Source organism: Crassostrea angulata, chromosome 10 (genome assembly GCF_025612915.1).
Source record: "Crassostrea angulata isolate pt1a10 chromosome 10, ASM2561291v2, whole genome shotgun sequence".
Classification (NCBI taxonomy): domain Eukaryota; kingdom Metazoa; phylum Mollusca; class Bivalvia; order Ostreida; family Ostreidae; genus Magallana; species Magallana angulata.
The window spans coordinates 22578847-22603898 of NC_069120.1; the positions used below are offsets into that span (position 1 = coordinate 22578847).

At 36.0% G+C, this 25052-nt stretch overlaps 2 protein-coding genes across 2 annotated transcripts; one reads left to right on the plus strand and one right to left on the minus strand.

The window, feature by feature from the left end:
- Positions 1-9207: 9207 nt before the first annotated feature.
- LOC128166476 (tetraspanin-15-like) lies at positions 9208-16724 on the minus strand. Its single transcript, XM_052831656.1, has 9 exons — positions 16600-16724; positions 16219-16358; positions 14022-14222; positions 13104-13178; positions 12599-12718; positions 12040-12133; positions 11660-11799; positions 11356-11439; positions 9208-11185 (listed from the first exon to the last, which is right to left on the minus strand). Exons 2-9 carry the CDS (start codon positions 16330-16332, stop codon positions 11141-11143), a joined length of 873 nt encoding a protein of 290 aa, XP_052687616.1. The 5' UTR covers positions 16333-16358; positions 16600-16724; the 3' UTR covers positions 9208-11140.
- Positions 16725-16737: 13 nt separating this feature from the next.
- Positions 16738-24344, plus strand: LOC128166477 (BRCA1-associated ATM activator 1-like). Its single transcript, XM_052831657.1, has 11 exons — positions 16738-16795; positions 17204-17349; positions 17983-18279; positions 18730-19081; positions 19426-19533; positions 20042-20183; positions 20385-20523; positions 22483-22556; positions 22741-22942; positions 23145-23314; positions 23617-24344. The coding sequence occupies exons 2-11, from the start codon at positions 17220-17222 to the stop codon at positions 24304-24306; spliced, it is 2304 nt and encodes a 767-aa protein (XP_052687617.1). The 5' UTR covers positions 16738-16795; positions 17204-17219; the 3' UTR covers positions 24307-24344.
- The last annotated feature ends 708 nt before the right edge of the window (positions 24345-25052 follow it).

Sequence of the window (25052 nt, forward strand, 5' to 3'; positions counted from 1 at the left end):
AAATGAGTCAGTAACATGGGCAGCACATGCGTGGGTAGGGGTGGGAGTCAAAATATACAACTCAGTGTGTAAATAGAGCTGAGATAAACGAGATACGCGGAGCCTCTACTCATTTCCGGGGCTGAAAATAGGGTTGGGAGTGTGCTTTTCTTACGGTGTTAGTTGCGTTAGGATAATTGTGTGCTTAGATTCATTGGAATCGCTAGAAAATTGCACACAGATCACACGAGAGAAATCCGGACTCAAATCGGTGCACAAATAAATATTTGGTGTTGAATTAAAGTTTGTTACTAAGTTTGTATAAAAATAGAAGAATCACTTGAACGTCATAGTAGCCTCCCTTGGATACATGAAGGAACAATGGTTACTATGATGGATTTGTTAGCAATACAGAAATTGCTCGTATTTCGCTTATTTCTGGACGAATTTCACAGTTCAAACAGATTTTAGAATGGCAATTGAATGCTCTTTCGGTTGGACACATTTATTTTTAGGTAAGAAGAAAGGAACACATGATCCGGCGTTGTCGACGTACAGAAAGCGCCTTAGTCACGCAGCGCTAAGAGGCTGTGCGGGATCCTCGCTGTGCATGCACAGAACAAGGTGCATCCACTAAAATGAGTCAGTAACATGGGCAGCACATGCGTGGGTAGGGGTGGGAGTCAAAATATACAACTCAGTGTGTAAATAGAGCTGAGATAAACGAGATACGCGGACACTCTACTCATTTCCAGGGCTGAAAATAGGGTTGGGAGTGTGCTTTTCTTACGGCGTTAGTTGCGTTAGGATAATTGTGTGCTTAGATTCATTGGAATCGCTAGAAAATTGCACACAGATCACACGAGAGAAATCCGGACTCAAATCGGTGCACAAATAAATATTTGGTGTTGAATTAAATTCTGTTACTAAGTTTGTATAAAAATAGAAGAATCACTTGAACGTCATAGTAGCCTCCCTTGGATACATGAAGGAACAATGGTCACTATGATGGATTTGTTACCGATACAGAAATTGCGCGTATTTCGCTTATTTCTGGGCGAATTTCACAGTTCAAACAGATTTTAGAATGGCAATTGAATGCTCTTTCGGTTGGACACATTTATTTTTAGGTAAGAAGAAAGGAACACATGATCCGGCGTTGTCGACGTACAGGAAGCGCCTTAGTCACGCAGCGCTAGGAGGCTATGCGGGATCCTCGCTGCGCATGCACAGAACAAGGCGCATCCACTAAAATGAGTCAGTAACATTGGCAGCACATACGTGGGTAGGGGTGGGTGTCAAAATATACAACTCAGTGTGTAAATAGAGTTGAGATAAACGAGATACGCGGACACTCTACTCATTTCCGGGGCTGAAAATAGGGTTGGGAGTGTGCTTTTCTTACGGTGTTAGTTGCGTTAGGATAATTGTGTGCTTAGATTCATTGGAATCGCTAGAAAATTGCACACAGATCACACGAGAGAAATCCGGACTCAAATCGGTGCACAAATAAATATTTGGTGTTGAATTAAAGTTTGTTACTAAGTTTGTATAAAAATAGAAGAATCACTTGAACGTCATAGTAGCCTCCCTTGGATACATGAAGGAACAATGGTTACTATGATGGATTTGTTAGCAATACAGAAATTGCTCGTATTTCGCTTATTTCTGGACGAATTTCACAGTTCAAACAGATTTTAGAATGGCAATTGAATGCTCTTTCGGTTGGACACATTTATTTTTAGGTAAGAAGAAAGGAACACATGATCCGGCGTTGTCGACGTACAGGAAGCGCCTTAGTCACGCAGCGCTAAGAGGCTGTGCGGGATCCTCGCTGTGCATGCACAGAACAAGGTGCATCCACTAAAATGAGTCAGTAACATGGGCAGCACATGCGTGGGTAGGGGTGGGAGTCAAAATATACAACTCAGTGTGTAAATAGAGCTGAGATAAACGAGATACGCGGACACTCTACCCATTTCCAGGGCTGAAAATAGGGTTGGGAGTGTGCTTTTCTTACGGCGTTAGTTGCGTTAGGATATGTGTGTGCTTAGATTCATTGGAATCGCTAGAAAATTGCACACAGATCACACGAGAGAAATCCGGACTCAAATCGGTGCACAAATAAATATTTGGTGTTGAATTAAATTCTGTTACTAAGTTTGTATAAAAATAGAAGAATCACTTGAACGTCATAGTAGCCTCCCTTGGATACATGAAGGAACAATGGTCACTATGATGGATTTGTTACCGATACAGAAATTGCGCGTATTTTGCTTATTTCTGGGCGAATTTCACAGTTCAAACAGATTTTAGAATGGCAATTGAATGCTCTTTCGGTTGGACACATTTATTTTTAGGTAAGAAGAAAGGAACACATGATCCGGCGTTGTCGACGTACAGGAAGCGCCTTAGTCACGCAGCGCTAGGAGGCTATGCGGGATCCTCGCTGCGCATGCACAGAACAAGGCGCATCCACTGAAATGAGTCAGTAACATTGGCAGCACATACGTGGGTAGGGGTGGGTGTCAAAATATACAACTCAGTGTGTAAATAGAGTTGAGATAAACGAGATACGCGGACACTCTACTCATTTCCGGGGCTGAAAATAGGGTTGGGAGTGTGCTTTTCTTACGGTGTTAGTTGCGTTAGGATAATTGTGTGCTTAGATTCATTGGAATCGCTAGAAAATTGCACACAGATCACACGAGAGAAATCCGGACTCTAATCGGTGCACAAATAAATATTTGGTGTTGAATTAAAGTCTGTTAATAAGTTTGTATAAAAATAGAAGAATCACTTGAACGTCATAGTAGCCTCCCTTGGATACATGAAGGAACAATGGTCACTATGATGGATTTGTTAGCGATACAGAAATTGCTCGTATTTTGCTTATTTCTGGGCGAATTTCACAGTTCAAACAGATTTTAGAATGGCAATTGAATGCTCTTTCGGCTGGACACATTTATGTTTAGGTAGGAAGAAAGGAACACATAATCCGGCGTTGTCGACGTACAGGAAGCGCCTTAGTCACGCAGCGCTAGGAGGCTATGCGGGATCCTCGCTGCGCATGCAGAGAACAAGGAGCATCCACTAAAATGAGTTAGTAACACGGGCAGCACATACGTGGGTAGGGGTGGGAGTCAAAATATACAACTCAGTGTGTATATAGAGTTGAGATAAACGAGATATGCGGACACTCTACTCATTTCCGGGGCTGAAAATAGGGTTGGGAGTGTGCTTTTCTTACGGTGTTAGTTGCGTTAGGATAATTGTGTGCTTAGATTCATTGGAATCGCTAGAAAATTGCACACAGATCACACGAGAGAAATCCGGACTCAAATCGGTGCACAAATAAATATTTGGTGTTGAATTAAAGTCTGTTACTAAGTTTGTATAAAAATAGAAGAATCACTTGAACGTCATAGTAGCCTCCCTTGGATACATGAAGGAACAATGGTCACTATGATGGATTTGTTAGCGATACAGAAATTGCTCGTATTTCGCTTATTTCTGGACGAATTTCACAGCTCAAACAGATTTTAGAATGGCAATTGAATGCTCTTTCGGTTGGTCACATTTATTTTTAGGTAAGAAGAAAGGAACACATGATCCGGCGTTGTCGACGTACAGGAAGCGCCTTAGTCACGCAGCGCTAGGAGGCTGTGCGGGATCCTCGCTGCGCATGCACAGAACAAGTCGCATCCACTAAAATGAGTTAGTAACACGGGCAGCACATACGTGGGTAGGGGTGGGAGTCAAAATATACAACTCAGTGTGTATATAGAGTTGAGATAAACGAGATATGCGGACACTCTACTCATTTCCGGGGCTGAAAATAGGGTTGGGAGTGTGCTTTTCTTACGGTGTTAGTTGCGTTAGGATAATTGTGTGCTTAGATTCATTGGAATCGCTAGAAAATTGCACACAGATCACACGAGAGAAATCCGGACTCAAATCGGTGCACAAATAAATATTTGGTGTTGAATTAAAGTCTGTTACTAAGTTTGTATAAAAATAGAAGAATCACTTGAACGTCATAGTAGCCTCCCTTGGATACATGAAGGAACAATGGTCACTATGATGGATTTGTTAGCGATACAGAAATTGCTCGTATTTCGCTTATTTCTGGACGAATTTCACAGCTCAAACAGATTTTAGAATTGCAGTTGAATGCTCTTTCGGTTGGTCACATTTATTTTTAGGTAAGAAGAAAGGAACACATGATCCGGCGTTGTCGACGTACAGGAAGCGCCTTAGTCACGCAGCGCTAGGAGGCTGTGCGGGATCCTCGCTGCGCATGCACAGAGCAAGTCGCATCCACTAAAATGAGTCAGTAACATAGGCAGCACATGCGTGGGTAGGGGTGGGTGTCAAAATATACAACTCAGTGTGTAAATAGAGCTGAGATAAACGAGATACGCGGACACTCTACTCATTTCCGGGGCTGAAAATAGGATTGGGAGTGTGCTTTTCTTACGGCGTTAGTTGCGTTAGGATAATTGTGTGCTTAGATTCATTGGAATCGCTAGAAAATTGCACACAGATCACACGAGAGAAATCCGGACTCTAATCGTTGCACAAATAAATATTTAGTGTGGAATTAAAGCCTGTTACTAAGTTTGTATAAAAATAGAAGAATCACTTGAACGTCATAGTAGCCTCCCTTGGATACATGAAGGAACAATGGTCACTATGATGGATTTGTTAACGATACAGAAATTGCTCGTATTTCGCTTATTTCTGGACGAATTTCGCAGTTCAAACAGATTTTAGAATGGCAATTGAATGCTCTTTCGGTTGGACACATTTATTTTTAGGTAAGAAGAAAGGAACACATGATCCGGCGTTGTCGACGTACAGGAAGCGCCTTAGTCACGCAGCGCTAGGAGGCTGTGCGGGATCCTCGCTGCGCATGCACAGAACAAGTTGCATCCACTAAAATGAGTCAGTAACATAGGCAGCAGATACGTGGGTAGGGGTGGGTGTCAAAATATACAACTCAGTGTGTAAATAGAGCTGAGATAAACTAGATACGCGGAGCCTCTACTCATTTCCGGGGCTGAAAATAGGGTTGGGAGTGTGCTTTTCTTACGGCGTTAGTTGCGTTAGGATAATTGTGTGCTTAGATTCATTGGAATCGCTAGAAAATTGCACACATAACACAAGAGAGAAATCCGGACTCAAATCGGTGCACAAATAAATATTTGGTGTTGAATTAAAGTCTGTTACTAAGTTTGTATAAAAATAGAAGAATCACTTGAACGTCTTAGAAGCCTACCTTGGATACATGAAGGAACAATGGTCACTATGATGGATTTGTTAGCGATACAGAAATTGCTCGTATTTCGCTTATTTCTGGACAAATTTCGCAGTTCAAACAGATTTTAGAATGGCAATTGAATGCTCTTTCGGTTGGACACATTTATTTTTAGGTAAGAAGAAAGGAACACATGATCCGGCGTTGTCGACGTACAGGTAGCGCCTTAGTCACGCAGCGCTAGGAGGCTGTGCGGGATCCTCGCTGCGCATGCAGAGAACAAGGAGCATCCACTAAAATGAGTTAGTAACACAAGCAGCACATACGTGGGTAGGGGTGGGAGTCAAAATATACAACTCAGTGTGTATATAGAGTTGAGATAAACGAGATACGCGGACACTTTACTCATTTCCGGGGCTCAAAATAGGGTTGCGAGTGTGCTTTTCTTACGGTGTTAGTTGCGTTAGGATAATTGTGTGCTTAGATTCATTGGAATCGCTAGAAAATTGCACACAGATCACACGAGAGAAATCCGGACTCAAATCGGTGCACAAATAAATATTTGGTGTTGAATTAAAGTCTGTTACTAAGTTTGTATAAAAATAGAAGAATCACTTGAACGTCATAGTAGCCTCCCTTGGATACATGAAGGAACAATGGTCACTATGATGGATTTGTTAGCAATACAGAAATTGCTCGTATTTCGCTTATTTCTGGGCGAATTTCACAGTTCAAACAGATTTTAGAATGGCAATTGAATGCTCTTTCGGCTGGACACATTTATGTTTAGGTAGGAAGAAAGGAACACATAATCCGGCGTTGTCGACGTACAGGAAGCGCCTTAGTCACGCAGCGCTAGGAGGCTATGCGGGATCCTCGCTGCGCATGCACAGAACAAGGCGCATCCACTAAAATGAGTCAGTAACATTGGCAGCACATACGTGGGTAGGGGTGGGTGTCAAAATATACAACTCAGTGTGTAAATAGAGTTGAGATAAACGAGATACGCGGACACTCTACTCATTTCCAGGGCTGAAAATAGGGTTGGGAGTGTGCTTTTCTTACGGCGTTAGTTGCGTTAGGATAATTGTGTGCTTAGATTCATTGGAATCGCTAGAAAATTGCACACAGATCACACGAGAGAAATCCGAACTCAAATCGGTGCACAAATAAATATTTGGTGTTGAATTAAATTCTGTTACTAAGTTTGTATAAAAATAGAAGAATCACTTGAACGTCATAGTAGCCTCCCTTGGATACATGAAGGAACAATGGTCACTATGATGGATTTGTTAGCGATACAGAAATTGCTCGTATTTCGCTTATTTCTTGACGAATTTCACAGCTCAAACAGATTTTAGAATTGCAGTTGAATGCTCTTTCGGTTGGTCACATTTATTTTTAGGTAAGAAGAAAGGAACACATGATCCGGCGTTGTCGACGTACAGGAAGCGCCTTAGTCACGCAGCGCTAGGAGGCTGTGCGGGATCCTCGCTGCGCATGCACAGAACAAGGAGCATCCACTAAAATGAGTCAGTAACATAGGCAGCACATGCGTGGGTAGGGGTGGGTGTCAAAATATACAACTCAGTGTGTAAATAGAGCTGAGATAAACGAGATACGCGGACCCTCTACTCATTTCCAGGGCTGAAAATAGGATTGGGAGTGTGCTTTTCTTACGGCGTTAGTTGCGTTAGGATAATTGTGTGCTTAGATTCATTGGAATCGCTAGAAAATTGCACACAGATCACACGAGAGAAATCCGGACTCAAATCGGTGCACAAATAAATATTTGGTGTTGAATTAAAGTCTGGTACTAAGTTTGTATAAAAATAGAAGAATCACTTGAACGTCATAGTAGCCTCGCTTGGATACATGAAGGAACAATGGTCACTATGATGGATTTGTTAGCGATACAGAAATTGCTCGTATTTCGCTTATTTCTGGACGAATTTCACAGCTCAAACAGATTTTAGAATGGCAATTGAATGCTCTTTCGGTCGGACACATTTATTTTTAGGTAAGAAGAAAGGAACACATGATCCGGCGTTGTCGACGTACAGGAAGCGCCTTAGTCACGCAGCGCTAGGAGGCTGTGCGGGATCCTCGCTGCGCATGCACAGAACAAGGAGCATCCACTAAAATGAGTCAGTAACATGGGCAGCACATACGTGGGTAGGGGTGGGAGTCAAAATAACAACTCAGTGTGTAAATAGAGCTGAGATAAACGAGATACGCGGACCCTCTACTCATTTCCGGGGCTGAAAATAGGGTTGGGAGTGTGCTTTTCTTACGGTGTTAGTTGCGTTAGGATAATTGTGTGCTTAGATTCATTGGAATCGCTAGAAAATTGCACACAGATCACACGAGAGAAATCCGGACTCAAATCGGTGCACAAATAAATATTTGGTGTTGAATTAAAGTCTGGTACTAAGTTTGTATAAAAATAGAAGAATCACTTGAACGTCATAGTAGCCTCGCTTGGATACATGAAGGAACAATGGTCACTATGATGGATTTGTTAGCGATACAGAAATTGCTCGTATTTCGCTTATTTCTGGACGAATTTCACAGCTCAAACAGATTTTAGAATGGCAATTGAATGCTCTTTCGGTCGGACACATTTATTTTTAGGTAAGAAGAAAGGAACACATGATCCGGCGTTGTCGACGTACAGGAAGCGCCTTAGTCACGCAGCGCTAGGAGGCTGTGCGGGATCCTCGCTGCGCATGCACAGAACAAGGAGCATCCACTAAAATGAGTCAGTAACATGGGCAGCACATACGTGGGTAGGGGTGGGAGTCAAAATAACAACTCAGTGTGTAAATAGAGCTGAGATAAACGAGATACGCGGACCCTCTACTCATTTCCGGGGCTGAAAATAGGGTTGGGAGTGTGCTTTTCTTACGGTGTTAGTTGCGTTAGGATAATTGTGTGCTTAGATTCATTGGAATCGCTAGAAAATTGCACACAGATCACACGAGAGAAATCCGGACTCAAATCGGTGCACAAATAAATATTTGGTGTTGAATTAAAGTCTGTTACTAAGTTTGTATAAAAATAGAAGAATCACTTGAACGTCATAGTAGCCTCGCTTGGATACATGAAGGAACAATGGTCACTATGATGGATTTGTTAGCGATACAGAAATTGCTCGTATTTCGCTTATTTCTGGGCGAATTTCACAGCTCAAATAGATTTTAGAATGGCAATTAAATGCTCTTTCGGTTGGTTACATTTATTTTGAGATAGGAAGAAAGGAACACATAATCTGGCGTTGTCGACGTACAGGAAGCGCCTTAGTCACGCAGCGCTAGGAGGCTGTGCGGGATCCTCGCTGCGCATGCACAGAACAAGTCGCATCCACTAAAATGAGTCAGTAACATGGGCAGCACATACGTGGGTAGGGGTGGGTGTCAAAATATACAACTCAGTGTGTAAATAGAGCTGAGATAAACGAGATACGCGGACCCTCTACTCATTTCCGGGGCTGAAAATAGGGTTGGGAGTGTGCTTTTGTTACGGCGTTAGTTGCGTTAGGATATGTGTGTGCTTAGATTCATTGGAATCGCTAGAAAATTGCACACAGATCACACGAGAGAAATCCGGACTCAAATCGGTGCACAAATAAATATTTGGTGTTGAATTAAAGTCTGTTACTAAGTTTGTATAAAAATAGAAGAATCACTTGAACGTCATAGTAGCCTCCCTTGGATACATGGAGGAACAATGATCACTATGATGGATTTGTTAGCGATACAGAAATTGCTCGTATTTCGCTTATTTCTGGCGATGATCCGGCGTTGCTGACGTACAGGAAGCACCTTAAGAGCGAATCATGAATTCTTTCTATTTTTTGCACTCTTTTCTTCAATCATTTCAAATGTCTAGTAACTTCTTTTGAAAATTTATAATATCTGGGCTTTGTTCTCATTAACAATGGAAAATAAAGAAGAAAAACACCTTAATATGGAATGAAACTTTATTTCAAAATGTGGTCGATAATTTTTAAAATGAACAAAAGAAAACAATTGAAATATTGTAATGTATTATTTCTGTTCGAGTACAACATTTTCAAAGGGGGAGAAGTGAAACTTTATAATGTATAATATCTGGAGATACTGTAACAAGCTTAAAAATGCTCTAAAATCAAATTTGAGATAAATACCAATCAAAAATATCAGCAATAGTTCTTCGTTCTTTTTTTATGTTTAGGAAATTCATTTTGCTAATAAAAGAAGAACTATGTGTTTAAAAACATTAAAATTGAAATACTGAAGTAGAATCTCACACAATATACATACTTGTATTAATAAACGTCCAGATTTAAAAAAAATATATCATATATAAAATTGTATGAACAAAGAATTCATGTAAAAACAAGAAATTTTCTAGAACCATGTATTCAATTTCTTTCAGTTTTACCACGTTTTTTCATGATTTTATTTACTGGCTGTGCAACATAATATGATTATGAAATTGTACACCATTGCTATTATAAAATGTTGAAAATAAGTTTTTAAGAAATTTTGAAAGAGTCTTAATCATATATGTAACAAGATATATCAATTTTCATTATTTGACGTAAAAGACCAAGCATGTCCTTAACTTTGATACATTATCAACTGTCTTTTAAAGAAAAAAAAGAGTTATTGGTATGGGGTTTTTAAATATAATCTGAATGATTTTCTATGGAACATATTTCCGAAGTATAAGAACTTTTGTAAAAATAAAATTAAAAAAAACCCTGAATTTGTTGAACATTGAATTTTAAGCAGTTGCATCAAAGCAAAGCAAAGAATGGTACAAATAATTTTTTTTTACTTCAAACCAAAATTAATTTTTTTTCTCTACCTTGTTACCTGACAAATTGTGTAAATTTTAATACCTAACAGGTTAATTTCGATGTAAACTTTCCAGCAACAGTTCATTTGGTCTTTAAAAACAACCACCTATAAAATATTTAACTTTCATTATGTTCTTTAGATATCAATTTTCATGGCACCTGATACCCTTAACGACAAATTTATCGAGCCTTGCCTCAATTTCACATCAATAAATTCAATATGTGCAATATAAAGAAAATCTGTGATCGCTCCTGTAAAGACTCTTTATAAGATTTTGGTTTTTACAGAAAGTTGATATTGATACACAATATAACATTAATATCCATACATGATGCAGTGAGTATTCTTACTTTTAAACAGCGTGAAAAATCATCTCAGTTTATAATTGTTATTATGCAGTAACAATACCAAATAAATAATAAATATTGAGACAATAAGAAATCAGATTATATGTTCCAACAAGTATCTGTACACATCTAGAGTATTTGTGAACAGATCTAGCTGATAAAGTATCATTATATTAAAATGATTATAATTGTTTTTTTTCAATAAATAAATCAACTTTACACACTTTTAAAATTTTTAACCCTGTGATGCAATAATTAATGATAATTTAAATAAAAAATAAACCTATTTGTATGTTTGTATTTAACATGCAAGAGAATAAAAAATAACAACAAAGTAATTTAAAAGTTAAATGCATTTTGTGACCAATTCTCCCTGTTTTTCATGAATCAAGTGTTGTGTGACCTAGCAACACACAAATTCAACGTAAAAAATGACTTATTTTATGAACAACAACAACACACTTATTTAAAAAAAAAAGAAAAGAAAAATAACATTGCCTTTGCAATATAAGTCTGATATGCTTTCAAATAAGAACTCCACATCTACAATAAATACTGTAGAGGAAAAATACACATAATACAATGCATACAGCTTTTAAACAAAAGCCTATCACAGATGAGATATAAGGAATGTTAAAAAACAGCCCTCTACTGACTAACATTGATAAGAGTTCTGCTCATTGGCCCAGGAGTTGTCAAAAGAGTTGTTAGGATGAGCGGTGCACTATTATCCCAAGAATCATCTCCACGATCTATAACATTAATACAGTTATTATTAACATAAACAGGATTAGCAAAATGTCATACAATTCTGTTTTATGTAATTGGATGTATGGATATAATTTGTCTTTAAAAGGGATAAAAATCAATCTTGGTAGTTTATATTAGAAGCAGGAATATTTGTATTGCAATGACTGTTTACCATAAAGACAGCGGTGACTATAGCTGCTGTACCAATAATGATCCCATTCTGCTTTATGTATTCCTCCAGTTTATCATAGCATCCCTGTAAAAAAAAATAATCACATAATTGTCAAAAAACCTTGTAGTCTATAAAAGAAAGGAATGTAGCTTTGATCGAATAATATGTATAATACGTAAGATCGAGAAAAGACTGTTTGGTTGTACATTTAATTCATTTAAATAACATGCTTTATATCATATTAGAATGATGCAAAAACAAGATTTCTGTTCATACAGAAGGAACATTGTGTGTAGGGACTGACCGTGGTGTACAGAGTATAGTTGACAGGAACGTTTACAACAGGAGGAGCCTGGGAGGGGGGAGAGTTGGAGGGAATCAGCCCCTGGCAACGATCCATGTCACTTGTAGGGTCACAACAACTTTGTGGCACCAAGCTTCCATCTGAATCCAAAATCAAGATGTCAATTTTATTTTATAAATGTAGTACTTTTTCTAGTAAATGAAAGGAGTATACATGTATATATATTAAACAATAAATATGATTTATTCACTCTGAAAGTGGTGACCCCTTTCTCTCTCTCTCTTTCTCTCTCTCCCTCTCAAGTCTCAACACATTAATTTTCATTTATTAATACATATACACAATAATGAAACTGAATTGTTATTTTAAAAACAGCTTACTTGAGAAGTTGTCTTTGAACCAATAGCTAGATCTTTGATAAATATACCAAGAAGTTGTACTGTTTTCACCTCCATATGCTCCACAGCAAGAAAACTAAATAAAACAAAGAGAAATAGACAATTTTCACTTGATTTTCAGAAATAAGATGGATAGGCGAATAAATAGAGAACTTATATCTCTATACATGATAGCATATTATTTAAAATTGTTCCTTTCATTATAGTTTTCTTAACTTTATACATTATAGTTTGACTTTCTAATCATTTTTCTAGTACATGTACATGTAATTCGCAACCAAAAAAATCATGTTTTAAAAGTACATCAACTGAATAATATTTTATACAGTGTAATGAATTTTGTAAGATTTAACATCAGAAAATGTAAACTACAATTTGCATAGATTTATATAGAAAACAACCAAGTTGCATCTCTAGATTTTAAAAAGTCAACCTTTTTTTAAGGAATTTAATAACTACCCTGAATGTCTTTCTTTAATCAGTCAAAAACATATATCAAGATATGCATTTCTTTATTCATAGAAGATATCCTTGGACTTACAGATCTTTGAACCTCATCCCAGCTAGTGGTGATTGAACTATGTTTCTTGTTCCTGTGTGTATTAACTCCATACCTGTACGTGATCACATCAATCATCGATTTCTTTGCAGTGTCCTCTAACTATTACATATACAAAGGAAAGAAAATATATCAATTATAAAAAACACTTTAAAATTGAAATGCTTTTTCTTAAAAATGTTATGAAAGAAAAATTTAGAAAATCAATAGATTTTAAAACATTTATTATATTAGAACTACAGTATATGTTGCATTTTATCATGTTTTTAAACATAGTTTGTATCAGTTTCATTCTGCTTTACAGAAATGAGTATTTCACTTTTTAAGATATAAAGCTTTGTGAAATTTTCACTTTTGTTTACTACATTATTTTACAATGATGAATCTTAACCATATTATGACCTACTATAAATATAGGTATATTTATTTATAAGGAGAAAATATGGAATATTTGACAAGTTAAGCCATACACTCACAGCACACTTACCTCTGATATAAATATATAGCCAAGGACCCCAGCTACCAGTAAAGTAATGGAAAGGAAGGCCAGGATTCCAAGGTGCTAAAGAAGATATAAAAAAGGCTTGTCTGAACAGGATGAAAAGTTTAATTTTTCTTTGAAGATATTTCATTGATGCATACAGACACTTTTAGCAATAATAGGAGTACATGTATTTGCAAGTATGGACCTTATTTCTGAATCATGCCAAAACTAGTATTGAGCTTCCATATTTTGTGAGCTAATGATGAAAATCTCCCCTATTACATGACACTGATACAAATAATGAATGGCAAAGTATGCATTAAGTACACAAGATAGTTTGTTAAAGGGAATAATTAGCAAAAAAAAACTTCCTGCAAATATGCACAGCTATTCCTTTGTCTTTAACAACTAAAAGCATTTTAAGTTCAAAATGGGCCAACGTTTCCAGAAAAATACTGGATTCGGAATTTCTGGTAATATGCACATCTACACAGTCCTAAATGCCTACAGAGTTTCATTAATTCCATGCAGCAGTTACAGAGGAGTTGTGCTTACAAACTAATCATTACTATATTCAATTTATGGACAAAATTCTAAGTTCAAAGGGGTCGAAATTCCCAGAAAAATTTTCTCGTAATAAGCATATCTACATATTGTCTCCTTTATACATACAAAGTTTTACAAAATTCTGTGCAGTTGTTTAAAAGGAGTTGCACTTAAAAAAAAAAAACAGGACTGATGGACCAGTCAAAAACGTTATTCCCCTCACAACTTTTATGTGTAGGGTATAATAATAAATGACTGAATATCAGTGATATGATTATCAAATAAAGACTGAAATTCAATTTAATAAATATTGCCATAAATGCTAAGCATTGATAAATGAAAATAATTATACATGGTTCACATGACAAAACTTACCAATCCCAACATACACTTGTTCCTGCATAGTACACCAGCAAGCCCGAGTGAGGACACAAGGATGGCCCCTGCTCCAGCAGAGAGCATCATAAGAGAGTCAACTTGATACATCCCCTCCCCCAAAAGTCCAGACACCACCCTACTTCCATACTCTGCCTCTAGGGTAAACACCCCAACAACAAAGGTTGTCAAGGAGGCAACCTACAAAGCACAAATTATTTTTAGAACAATAGTTATAGTCTATACACATCTGAATGTGTCTTGGACTGAAATATCAATCTGTTTGCAACCTTGCAAAAATTCTTAAATCTACTAAAGTTTTAGCAGCCATCTTCTATTAGATAAGCATTGAAAGTTTATTTTTGGATATCATCGGTTCTATAATACACCAGGTTATGCAGACAAATTGAATACTTTGCGTTAACGCTGTACAATAATTTGTCTGCACTGTCTGGTGTGTTATTAAACCAATGATATCCAAAAATAAGAATTTAATGCTTATACATTTTTTAACTTCTTGCCTTTTCCGCAAATGTGAAATATACCGGTACCTCAAAATTGCTGAATTATCCTATGGGTAAGTTTAAATTAATGGAAGAGCAACTGTAACAGCCACAAGCTTAAAATTTGAATTTCACTTGCGACATTGCACTATAACATCGTACAACCTTTGTGACATCATAATAAAACTCATCATTTACTGGTACAGTACCGATCAGACCCAACCTAACAGAAAGTAAACTCCAACTAAACCCTGGGTTTACTTTCTGGGTTTACTTCGGGTTTACTAGAGTGGATCCAGAGTAAACCCAGAGTAAACCAAAAGTAAACCCAGTCAGAAGTATACCCCTGAAAACAGACGCTAACTGTGTATTTGGAATATACAAAGGGTAGTAATTACAGGCAGTAGGATGGTAAGATAAATTACTTGTCTGCTTCACACTTCAGTGCATACAGTTGACCTTAAAAACAATTTCAAAGTAAACCCCAAGTATACCTAAAGTAAACCCCAAGTGGACCCAAATTTTCAAAAAGTAAACCCAGAGTAAACCCAAAAAGTAAACCAGGGGTTTAGTCGGGGTTTACTCTGGTGTTAGGTTGGGTCGGTCTGATCGGTACTGTAACCTTTTAGTACCCTGTGTGTGTTACAGTCTAACAACTGCAGTAGCTTTCTACACACTTTACATGCAAAAAATATGTGGAATGTAATTATAATAATATGAACAAATGTCTTAATCATTTTATATTTAACAAAACATCTTAACGATCAGGTCATACAAAAGTACCGGTGACCACATTTACATAGCTTAGACACATTCTACCAGAAAGTATTATAAATCACTGGGTTTTCATCTAAAGCTTAGTTGGATAAAAATGTCATTCATAAGCATATACAATGTACAATTTTACAAAGTAATTTTACAGATGTACAAAGTCAAATCAAAAACACCTGGATCCAAACAACTAAAAGAAAATTATTTAAAATCTATAAAAGGAATAACTTTATTTCTTATATAATATAAGTTATCATAGAAATCAAAAACAGGTAAAAGATAATTTTTTTAAAATAATCTTTAAGAAGTATGACTTAATCAAGTATAATTCCCCTTTTGCTTTAGGTCCTTATAGGATCCTATACTCTGTCCCGAGTTTTTGCTTCCACCACTTTTTGCTTGATATTTCAATAATAACAAATACCTTTGTGCTCAAACTACGTTCATCCACTAATATGAAAAATGTCCAGATTATCTGTTTTGAAACGCCCCCTCTACCGCATCGGGTTTCAATACACATCCCAAAATTGAAAGTCTACGGAGATTTAGCATTGCAACAGCCATTAATAAGCCCGGATGATAACGTTAAAAAAAATGCGCGATGTATTAAATCCTGAGTGTATTCCAAATGGAGAAAAGATGTAAACATTCCCCATTATAAATCTCCGTAAGGAATCTGTTTTCGTTCCTGTGAATTTTTCTGAGAGGAAAGGGATAATTGTTCAAACATCTTGGATATATTCCCTTTTAACGATTTAAACTGTATTTCTTTCACAGGTATGTGTAATTTTATCAAAAATCATCAAAAAGCGATGGAAGCAACAACTTGGGACAGACTATAACTAAATTAAGGAATCTTATAATTACACCACATATTTACAATAGCTGAATGAAAATAGTATTATTGAATATTGAATACCCACCATAACAGCGACAAGCATAAAGACCAGAACATATCTGGCAACAGACTTTGCTGTCAATCTCCTTTTATCTTCTTTGAAAACTCCCAGATCATCTTCTGACTGACTGAACGACATTGTTGGCCTTCACCCAAATACTAGACCTATAAATTACGTTTCAAAACTATGTATACAGTGAGAACGGTCAAAGAAAAATAATAGAAAGAAAAAAAAGCTGTTAACATCCATAGCAATCTACTATAATCTCGTTGGGTTATCAACCAATTAAAGTAAACAAAAGCTTTTTGATTACCAAGTGAATGTATAGCTGGATATTTTTGAAATAATTAATCGCAAAATGTAACATAAATGGTAAATCTTTGATTTAAATAGATTCACACCAACCTTAAGTATCAATGGAATCGACAGAACCAGCCAATATTAACATTCTATTCCAATATTTGAATATTTCCTATGTTACATTTTGTGGATCCAAAGACGCTTTTCCACTAGGTGGCGCACTTTTAATAGTTAAGTCGTACAACAAAACGAATTCAGACTTAAAGACATCGAACCCGACGTGAAGACATCGCTCGTTTAGGTATCTATATATAGCTTTCTCATTAATATAGTTAACGATTTAGAACGAGAAGAGTTATTATACGTAACTATGTTTCATTTGTCAGTCTAAATATTTTTCCATTGATTGATGTGAATGATTCTGACAATGAATGAAGATTGGTCTAAATTTTTAAAACAACAGTTTTCTTAAGAATTTAAGCATAAGACCACTTGCTTACACTAAAATTAATTTAATACATTTATAATGTAAATTGCATTACATTGTAATGCTCACTTATTTGAATTTTGCTTTGATATAGAGTAGAATACTACAATTTGTATAAAATAAACAGTACACTGTATAATAACCAAGGCATTGGATTTAATTTTTTTTAAATGCTTAGCCTGAAATCGATTAACGTATCAATATCAATTTTTTCATTTTCAGATTTAGTTCATTACCTATGGACACGATGAACGAACAAGAATATTGTAAAAAAGTACAAGAAGTCTTTGAATTCCTCCTGTCATCATCCTGCCATATCCATGATGACACATTGTATCATAAGCTCTTAGACAGCTTAAATGGGAAAAGTAAGTGAAATACTAATTTACTGGGTGGACCTAAAACAGGGAACCGAAAACAGTAAATTAATGTAATGGAAGGGAAACTGGAAAATATAAGGAAACAAAGACACATATGCTTCTGGCATACAAATTCAGCACTCGATCTACTGCAGATCACGCTATTTTAGGGTTAACACACTACACAGAGCTAGTAAGAGTATGCCAATATGACACTTTCACACTGTCCTAAGAAGGAGTTGTCTTTGACTCTTCCAGAATGCCAATAACTGTTGGGCAAAGTTGTAGAGACAACTGTTCTTGTTGGTTAAAGATTACCTAAGTCTCAACATCGGTGCCAAATTTAACAGAAATGTAAATGTCTCTGTTGGGGTTTGTACCTGGTCCTCCGGCACTCTACCAATCTAGCTAGTAGGAATACTATATATCTGACGTACACTGCCAAATAATATCCAGTTACGTAATCACTTGAAATGAAAAGAGTATCATTTGGAAGACTGATTAATATCATATTGGACACACCAAAGACTGTCATCTTTACAGAGTTTTACTGCTACATGTATTTTAAAGTTAACAATCAGCTATGCTAGTTCATCGCACATTCAAACATGGTAGGGGAATTAAAGTCTGCTTTCTTTTCAGTGATTACCCCAGAATTTGCTGAAAGTTGCGGGGTGATAGATTTCCTGCAGCGTGCCGGCAACAACACTGACATCAGTCCAGACACCCTTGTCTTTGCTGTCCAGTTAGTGGAGAAACTTGTGTCAAAGCTGGAGCTTCCTGGTATCCACTTGGACACCATGTCAGTCCTGATTGAAACTGTGGCTCTGAGGACTTCAGTGGATAATCTTTCTGTCTTTTGTGCTCTTTTCACAACCCTGAAAACTATTCTACAGTGCCCATGTATAAAGGAATTTTGTTTAAATATCGATTTCCAGGGTAAGTTCAGCGTATAACAATGCAAAAAAAGTTACTAGATATGAAAGTAAAGCTTTTTAATACATGTAAATATGCTAGATAAAGCTCCTCATTATCAACTTATGGTGCTCAGACAAGGGATATAAAGACATAAATTACTATTTTTGAATAATTCCAGAATATTAAAAGATGGGTTTGGTCTGATATTTTTGATAGCATTTTAGATAACATTATCATAAACCTTCGGCTAGCCCCCCTTATTCTTACTGTAAACATATGCAAGACTGCTTGACTGTGGGTTTTTGATGATGTGTAGATAATGGTAATTAAATGATTTATGAAATATCTATTGTTTATAGATATTTGATAGACTGGTGATAGTGGCAAATATCATTAGTAGTATATGTATTTAGACCCCTGTGGAAAGAAAATTTATTTCAATCATTCAAGAGTTCTTATCTTGTGTTTCAGATATACTCAAGAAGTCTTTTGACATTTTAAAAGAAGAGAGGAGCATTTTCTTGTCAAGAGCTGTGTCTGAATTCATCTGCTCATTATTCTCGAGTAAAATGGCTGAATCTCAAGAGGCTAAGAAACTCCTTAAAGAACTACAGACCATTATTGTGAACTTTGACAGGGATGGTTCCCAGAGAGTACTCTCCCCTTCAATGTTATGTTCTTTAAGGGTGTTAGAGAAAGCTCCACATCTGTTTAATGACTCATTTGCAGAGATTTTAGATGTTTTAATTATACTGATGAAAATAGGGAGTACACAATCTTCTACTACAGCTGCCAGATGTCTCCATAGCTTATGCCTGCAGTGGTAAGTCTATAACCAATATACCTAAATATGCATCTATGTTATATGTTGATAGATAGAACCATTATAACAAGACCTTGGACTTTCGGTTGGACGTAGCTATCTATTTCATGCGTCAAAACAAATTAAGCGAAATATGCACTGTTTGCGTAGTCTTGCCTCAAAAGCCAGTCTGAGACAAATCTTGTTGATTTCAAAGAGCAGTGGTGGCTGAGTGGCCAGCAATGAAATAGACAGGCCTATGTCTTATTGCTGTTTGACACAACTACCCAAAGTCCAAGCTCTTGTTAAAATGGTTCTAAACCAAGAAATTTATGCAATTTCATGGATTTCTTTTCCTTTTGCAGCCAGGATAGAGCAAAGTCAGAGAGAGTCAAGTCCCTTGTTACCGAAGCAATAGAGACAGTTGACATTGTTAAAGGTCTTCATATTGCAAAGGTTCTTTATCCTCTTCAGTAGGTTCATAAATTTTTTTTTGCTATTTGATGTTCTAATAGAGAGTCATTTTGTATTTTAAATGCACATTAAAGCAATATACCATGCCTGAAAAAATGTGCAATATGTGTCCCACTAAATTGCATCATTTTCACCACAAGGACATCTAACCATAAAGTATTGATATAGCTAGTTTTGTACAGATACTGATATTTATTTATTGTGACCTTACATTCACATTGTCTTTTATTTGTTCATATTCTTATAAAGCAAGAAGACTGTCATGAAATAATTTTAACTGTCTTTTTTAACCACTTGATATAAAGATTCCATATACATGCATAAATTAAGTCAATTTTAAGGGCTTGATTTTAAGAATTTTCAGAGAGAGGAGCTTGCATACATTAACTTCAGTAAAAAAAAAAATGTTTTATGTCATACTGATTACAAATCTTGAACCATTCTATAAAATGCAATAAAAATAAATTATTGTGATAAGATAACAAAGTTTTGTCTTTCAATCTGCAGACTCTTAGAGAGAAGTTCTTTGGAAAACATTATATTAAAGCCATTGCAGATGTTGGACAAGACGAATCATTCCTCAGCTATGCATTCTTCTCTACCTGCAGTGTCCCTGAGTCTTACAATTGTTAATAATTGTAACATCCAAGTAAGTACAGTGTACTCTGTAAAATCTGTGGTCTTTTAAAGACTTTTTACAAACAGTGAGCATGTATTGTTCTTATAAATCATGAGTTTGAATCTGACACAACTTGTATAAATACTTGTTTGATTTTTAAAGTTTATTCAAACTATCAAACTACTGATAATCGAAATTACACTATAACAGAAAAGATTAAATGTTTTACAGAAACTAGAGGCATGCAAGTGTGTTGCAGAAGTTCTGGAAATGACTGAAAACAGACCTCATGACTTCACTGGCTTTGGTTGTAATTCATACACTGGAAGCAGTAAACTTCAAATAAAATGTCTTGATTATTTAGGATCATGTAAGTATAACTTCTAGCCAACATTCTTAACAAATCAGAAATGATACATATTAAGGACCATATCAGAAATCACATTATAAATCTGCTAGAGAAATGTCATAATGATCTGTCAATTTACATTCATGTAGCTAATCCATCATACATTATAATGGATATTCTGTAGGAGCACTATGGTGATAAGTCAGTGGGTCTTTTATTTTGTCTTACGGAAACTACTTGTTTGAAATATTTTTTCTTTACCCAAGGCCCAATCTGACATACCGTATTTTTCCGACGATTAGTCGGTATTTTTTTCCTCTGAAGCAGAGCATCCGACTTATCGTCTTGTTCGACTTGTCGTAGGCTCGTAGTCAGAATTTTTTAAAAAATAGCATTAAAAAAATTGGTTTTAATCATCTTGAGTTGGCTGTGTGATTGAAAATTACGTTGTTGAATTCACTGTTCATCTTTAATAATTATCATTTTCACTCATCTGTCAACACTTAAATACATAATAATAACAACAGTTATTAAAAAATGTTACATTGTCTTTAATCAATTAACAGTTTTACCGTTCCGTTTTTAAAAACACATCGTCACATGGTTCTATGTATCACTAGTAGGAAGATAACATTGCGCAGTAAAATTGAAACCAAGTTTGAATGGAAGAAAATATTGCAGTAGGTCCGGGGGATGTTTTTTTAAATTCAATTATTTTATTTGTAAAGAGTTGTTAGTGGAAAGTATAAATCAAAAATATTTAATGGTCAAATTCAATCTTAAAATACGTAATCGGCAATTATCAATACTACTGTTTATACAATAGGCTGACACCGGTTGTGTTAATAATCTTGCCCTAAGGCTGAGATCTTTACGGCAATTTCACTCCCTGTGTATATAAAGAGTACCGTTATAAGAGTGATTATAGATCATTGATTAATTATTGTTAGATAATTTTTTTTTAGGAAACGTATGTATTTCGTATATCGTCATTATCAAGTCGTACAAATGATCGATTTATTTCTAACAGTGTCTATGTAAAACAATAGCGTGTAACTGCATTACTGGATACAAAGTAAACAAGTTTCATCAAATCATAGTAATTGCTAAGCTTTCTGCACTTGAGATCCCCCTTTGAAGTCCGACACGAGACAGGTGCATGCCTATGACACCGGAAATTGTTAAACAAACATTGACCACGCGCCGAGTCAACAGGTGGCTGGTTACGTAATGGCGAATACACTGGCGATAGTCAGAGTGGATACTTATTTCAATGCTTGGGAATAAAATATTTCTGACAAAGTAAGTTTAGTTTTGCATAACACGCGATATCGGGAATTGGTCAAAATGCAAGCGACTTTGTAGAAGTTGCCGATATTTGAAAATTTGATTCATAAGTATAAAGCGTAATTGTTTAAATGTTAATCATTAATAATAATTGGTAGCAATATCGGTGACATCGTGGCATCATACACTGATAATGTTACTGCAGTTTTATAGGCCATTTTGAAGTGATAAGATCGACGTATGGTCTGAGATCGACGTGTCGTAGGATTTTGTTAAAATTTTGGCTAAAAATGGGCAATTCGACGAGTCGTCCGCATCGACGAGTCGTCGGGAAAATACGGTATATAAAGAATGTGCAACTACCTAAATGAAATTTCTAGATCAGAAGTCAAGGTCATAATACCATTAGCTTTATGAATAAAAGTGTTTCCCAAAACAATTATTCTCTCCTCTGGCCCCTATTTGGCTGATACCTCACCCACAATTGCCTGTGGATGGTGGTTTTGCAGTACTTTTGTATGTCAAAGGTCAATGTCTTCTGATTGTAGCAATATCTTTGTTCAGATCATTTTTCTGTACATTTCATTTTACAATGCAAAGATTATTTATATAATTTTTTTTTATATATTTTATTTTTTATACCTATGATCAAAAATATTCATTGTCTGACAAATTCTTCGGATTCTTTTCCAGATGCCAGTAAGGAGGTGATGTTGTCTGTGATCAGCTCCATTAGTAACATTGTTTCCTACACAACTGAACACATGGTAAATAGACTATTTCTCTGTATCAAAAATGTAATTATATTAGATGGTTATTCTAAAAAAAAATTACATACATAATACATGACTTGTATCGTTGCTATCAATATCAAACATACTTTCAGTATATACAGTACCTGTAGAAAATAATGTAAGAAAGTTAGAGTTCTAATTTAGATTTATATTTCAGATTTATGGAAAATGCCTACAGTGCCTTTGTCGACTGCTCCCTGAAGTTTTGTGTAGCTCTTGTTACTCATCAGAAACATCCACAGTCAAGTCAGATCTAAGTAAAATTAAAGAGTCAGTCCAGAGGAACTTCTGTAGTGTGGAGTGGGAGTTCAGAGATACCAGTTGTGAATTTGTCAGGAATCTCATGGACAAACACAAAGGTGGGAATGCTCGTTCTAATCACCCTCGTATCCCACTCAGTCACTCCAATTTTCTTCACTGGGCTACAAATATTTCTTATATACACATTGTAAATTTGTATTTGTAGGTCAGCGTGCATGTGCAATTGCCTTTTTAAGACTATTCATTTCTCCCAAATTTAAACTTCTGTTCTATTAAGACCTTCATTATGTTTGGTTACAGACAAAGAGGGTGTTATACAATGGATGCTGGACTCTCGGTTTCATGTGTTTGCCTGTCAGGCTGTGGGTGATGGGGAGAGCTATGTCAGGGCCACCAGTCTGAGTACTCTACAGACTGTCCTACTGTCCTCCTACAGAACAAATCTACTGCAGGACATGAACACTACAATAGTGAGTGAATGGAATTAACCTTATTTTTCCAAAATTTGATTAATAAAGCAAGAACAGCAATTTTTAATGAAGATTTTAATTAAGACTCAGAGTGCTTAAAAACATAAATTTTTTGAATATGTAGGGAAAGCTTAGGAATTGAAAGATGGAATATGTTATCTAACTAATAGAGAGAAAATGTTTATAAAACTCATATACCTGTTTACCTAATGCTGATGTTATGATTATGAGCCATCTTATCTTCAGTTTAAAATTAGGTCTTTGGTGTAGGAATATAAATTTATTTTAACACACATTTTCAGGATGAGATTATTTCACAAGTATTAGATGTCTGCAAGACAGACAGTGAAGCTTTCCCAAGGAGAAGTGCAGCAAGACTTCTCCACCACTGCTTATTGGACCTCAGCTACCTGTTACATCCAGATTCCATTCAATGCATTGCCCAGTGTTTCTCCACTTCACTACCATCCGACTTTGACTGGGAAGTCAAACTGATAGTGGTGGAATTTTGGTGTGCTATCCTAAAGAGATGTTTTGATGCAGATTTAGACAAAGAAACATCAAACCAACCATTGGGAATTGTAGTTTCTTTGGATTGCTTGAAAAATGAAAAGGATGGTAAAAGAGGTTATGTGTCTATTTCTTCTGCTATAAATGTTCTTTTGAAACTTTCGTGTGACTATGATCCCAGTGTGAGCGAGAGGGTGTGTCAAGAACTCTGTTGGATTTGCGAAACGTTGGAGAAATTTGTTTTGAAAATCAATCCAGCAACAAATGATGATAATAGAAGTGACTGGTGTATGTGTGCTCACTGTAGTCAACTGATCACTGAACTCTTGAACAGAATGACTGAAAGCAAAGAAAAGACCATTGATGACTCTGTGTTTAAAACGGATTACGATTCAAACGCTTTGTCCTTGTTAGATGACATTTTATTACTTGACCGCAGCCAGGATAACAATGATGAGGACAATGCAATTGATTGTTACTAATTACCAGGGTATCCAATATATTAAAATAAAATATTTACATTCCACTTTTTTTTTTTTTTGCTAGTATTAAAAGGGTGTTGAAAGCTAATTAAGGCATATGTAAAACTGTAACACACTCAGGGTACTCAAAGGTTAAAATGATGAGTTTTAATTTGTATGCACACATTGCTGCAGTTATATGAGAGTATTTTTTTTTAAAATAATGATTTAATGCTTATATTTACATCTTTTAAACTTCTTGCCTTGTCTTCAAATGTGATTTATGTCTTAGTATTCCTATTTTATCCGAAGGGTTAGTTAATATTAATGGAAGAGCCACTGTAAAAGCTACAAGCAAGAACTTTGATTTTTGCTTATGACGTTGCAGTTTACAGCATGTGTAGTGAAAGCTGCTTCAGATAGTGTACACTCAAGTTTGTCAAAATCATGATCTTTGGGGGTAGGGTGGGGCCAGATTAGGGGGATCAGTTTTACATAAGAAAAAAATTAAATTTTCTCTCAAAAACTCAAATGTTATCGTATATGGTATTACTTAAATGCAAGCATTTTGACATATTCATTCCCAGTTGTTTAGACTGTGGCCCCTGGATGATTCTTGGGCCGCAGAACGGGTTCCAAGTTTGATTAAGTTTATTTATCTATTAGGTGGCTTGTAACACAAGATTTGATTGACTAATAAGCCAGGTGTAAATTTCCGTACACCCAACTTGAGCCAGAGGTAAATCGTGTGACGTCAAAATGAATAA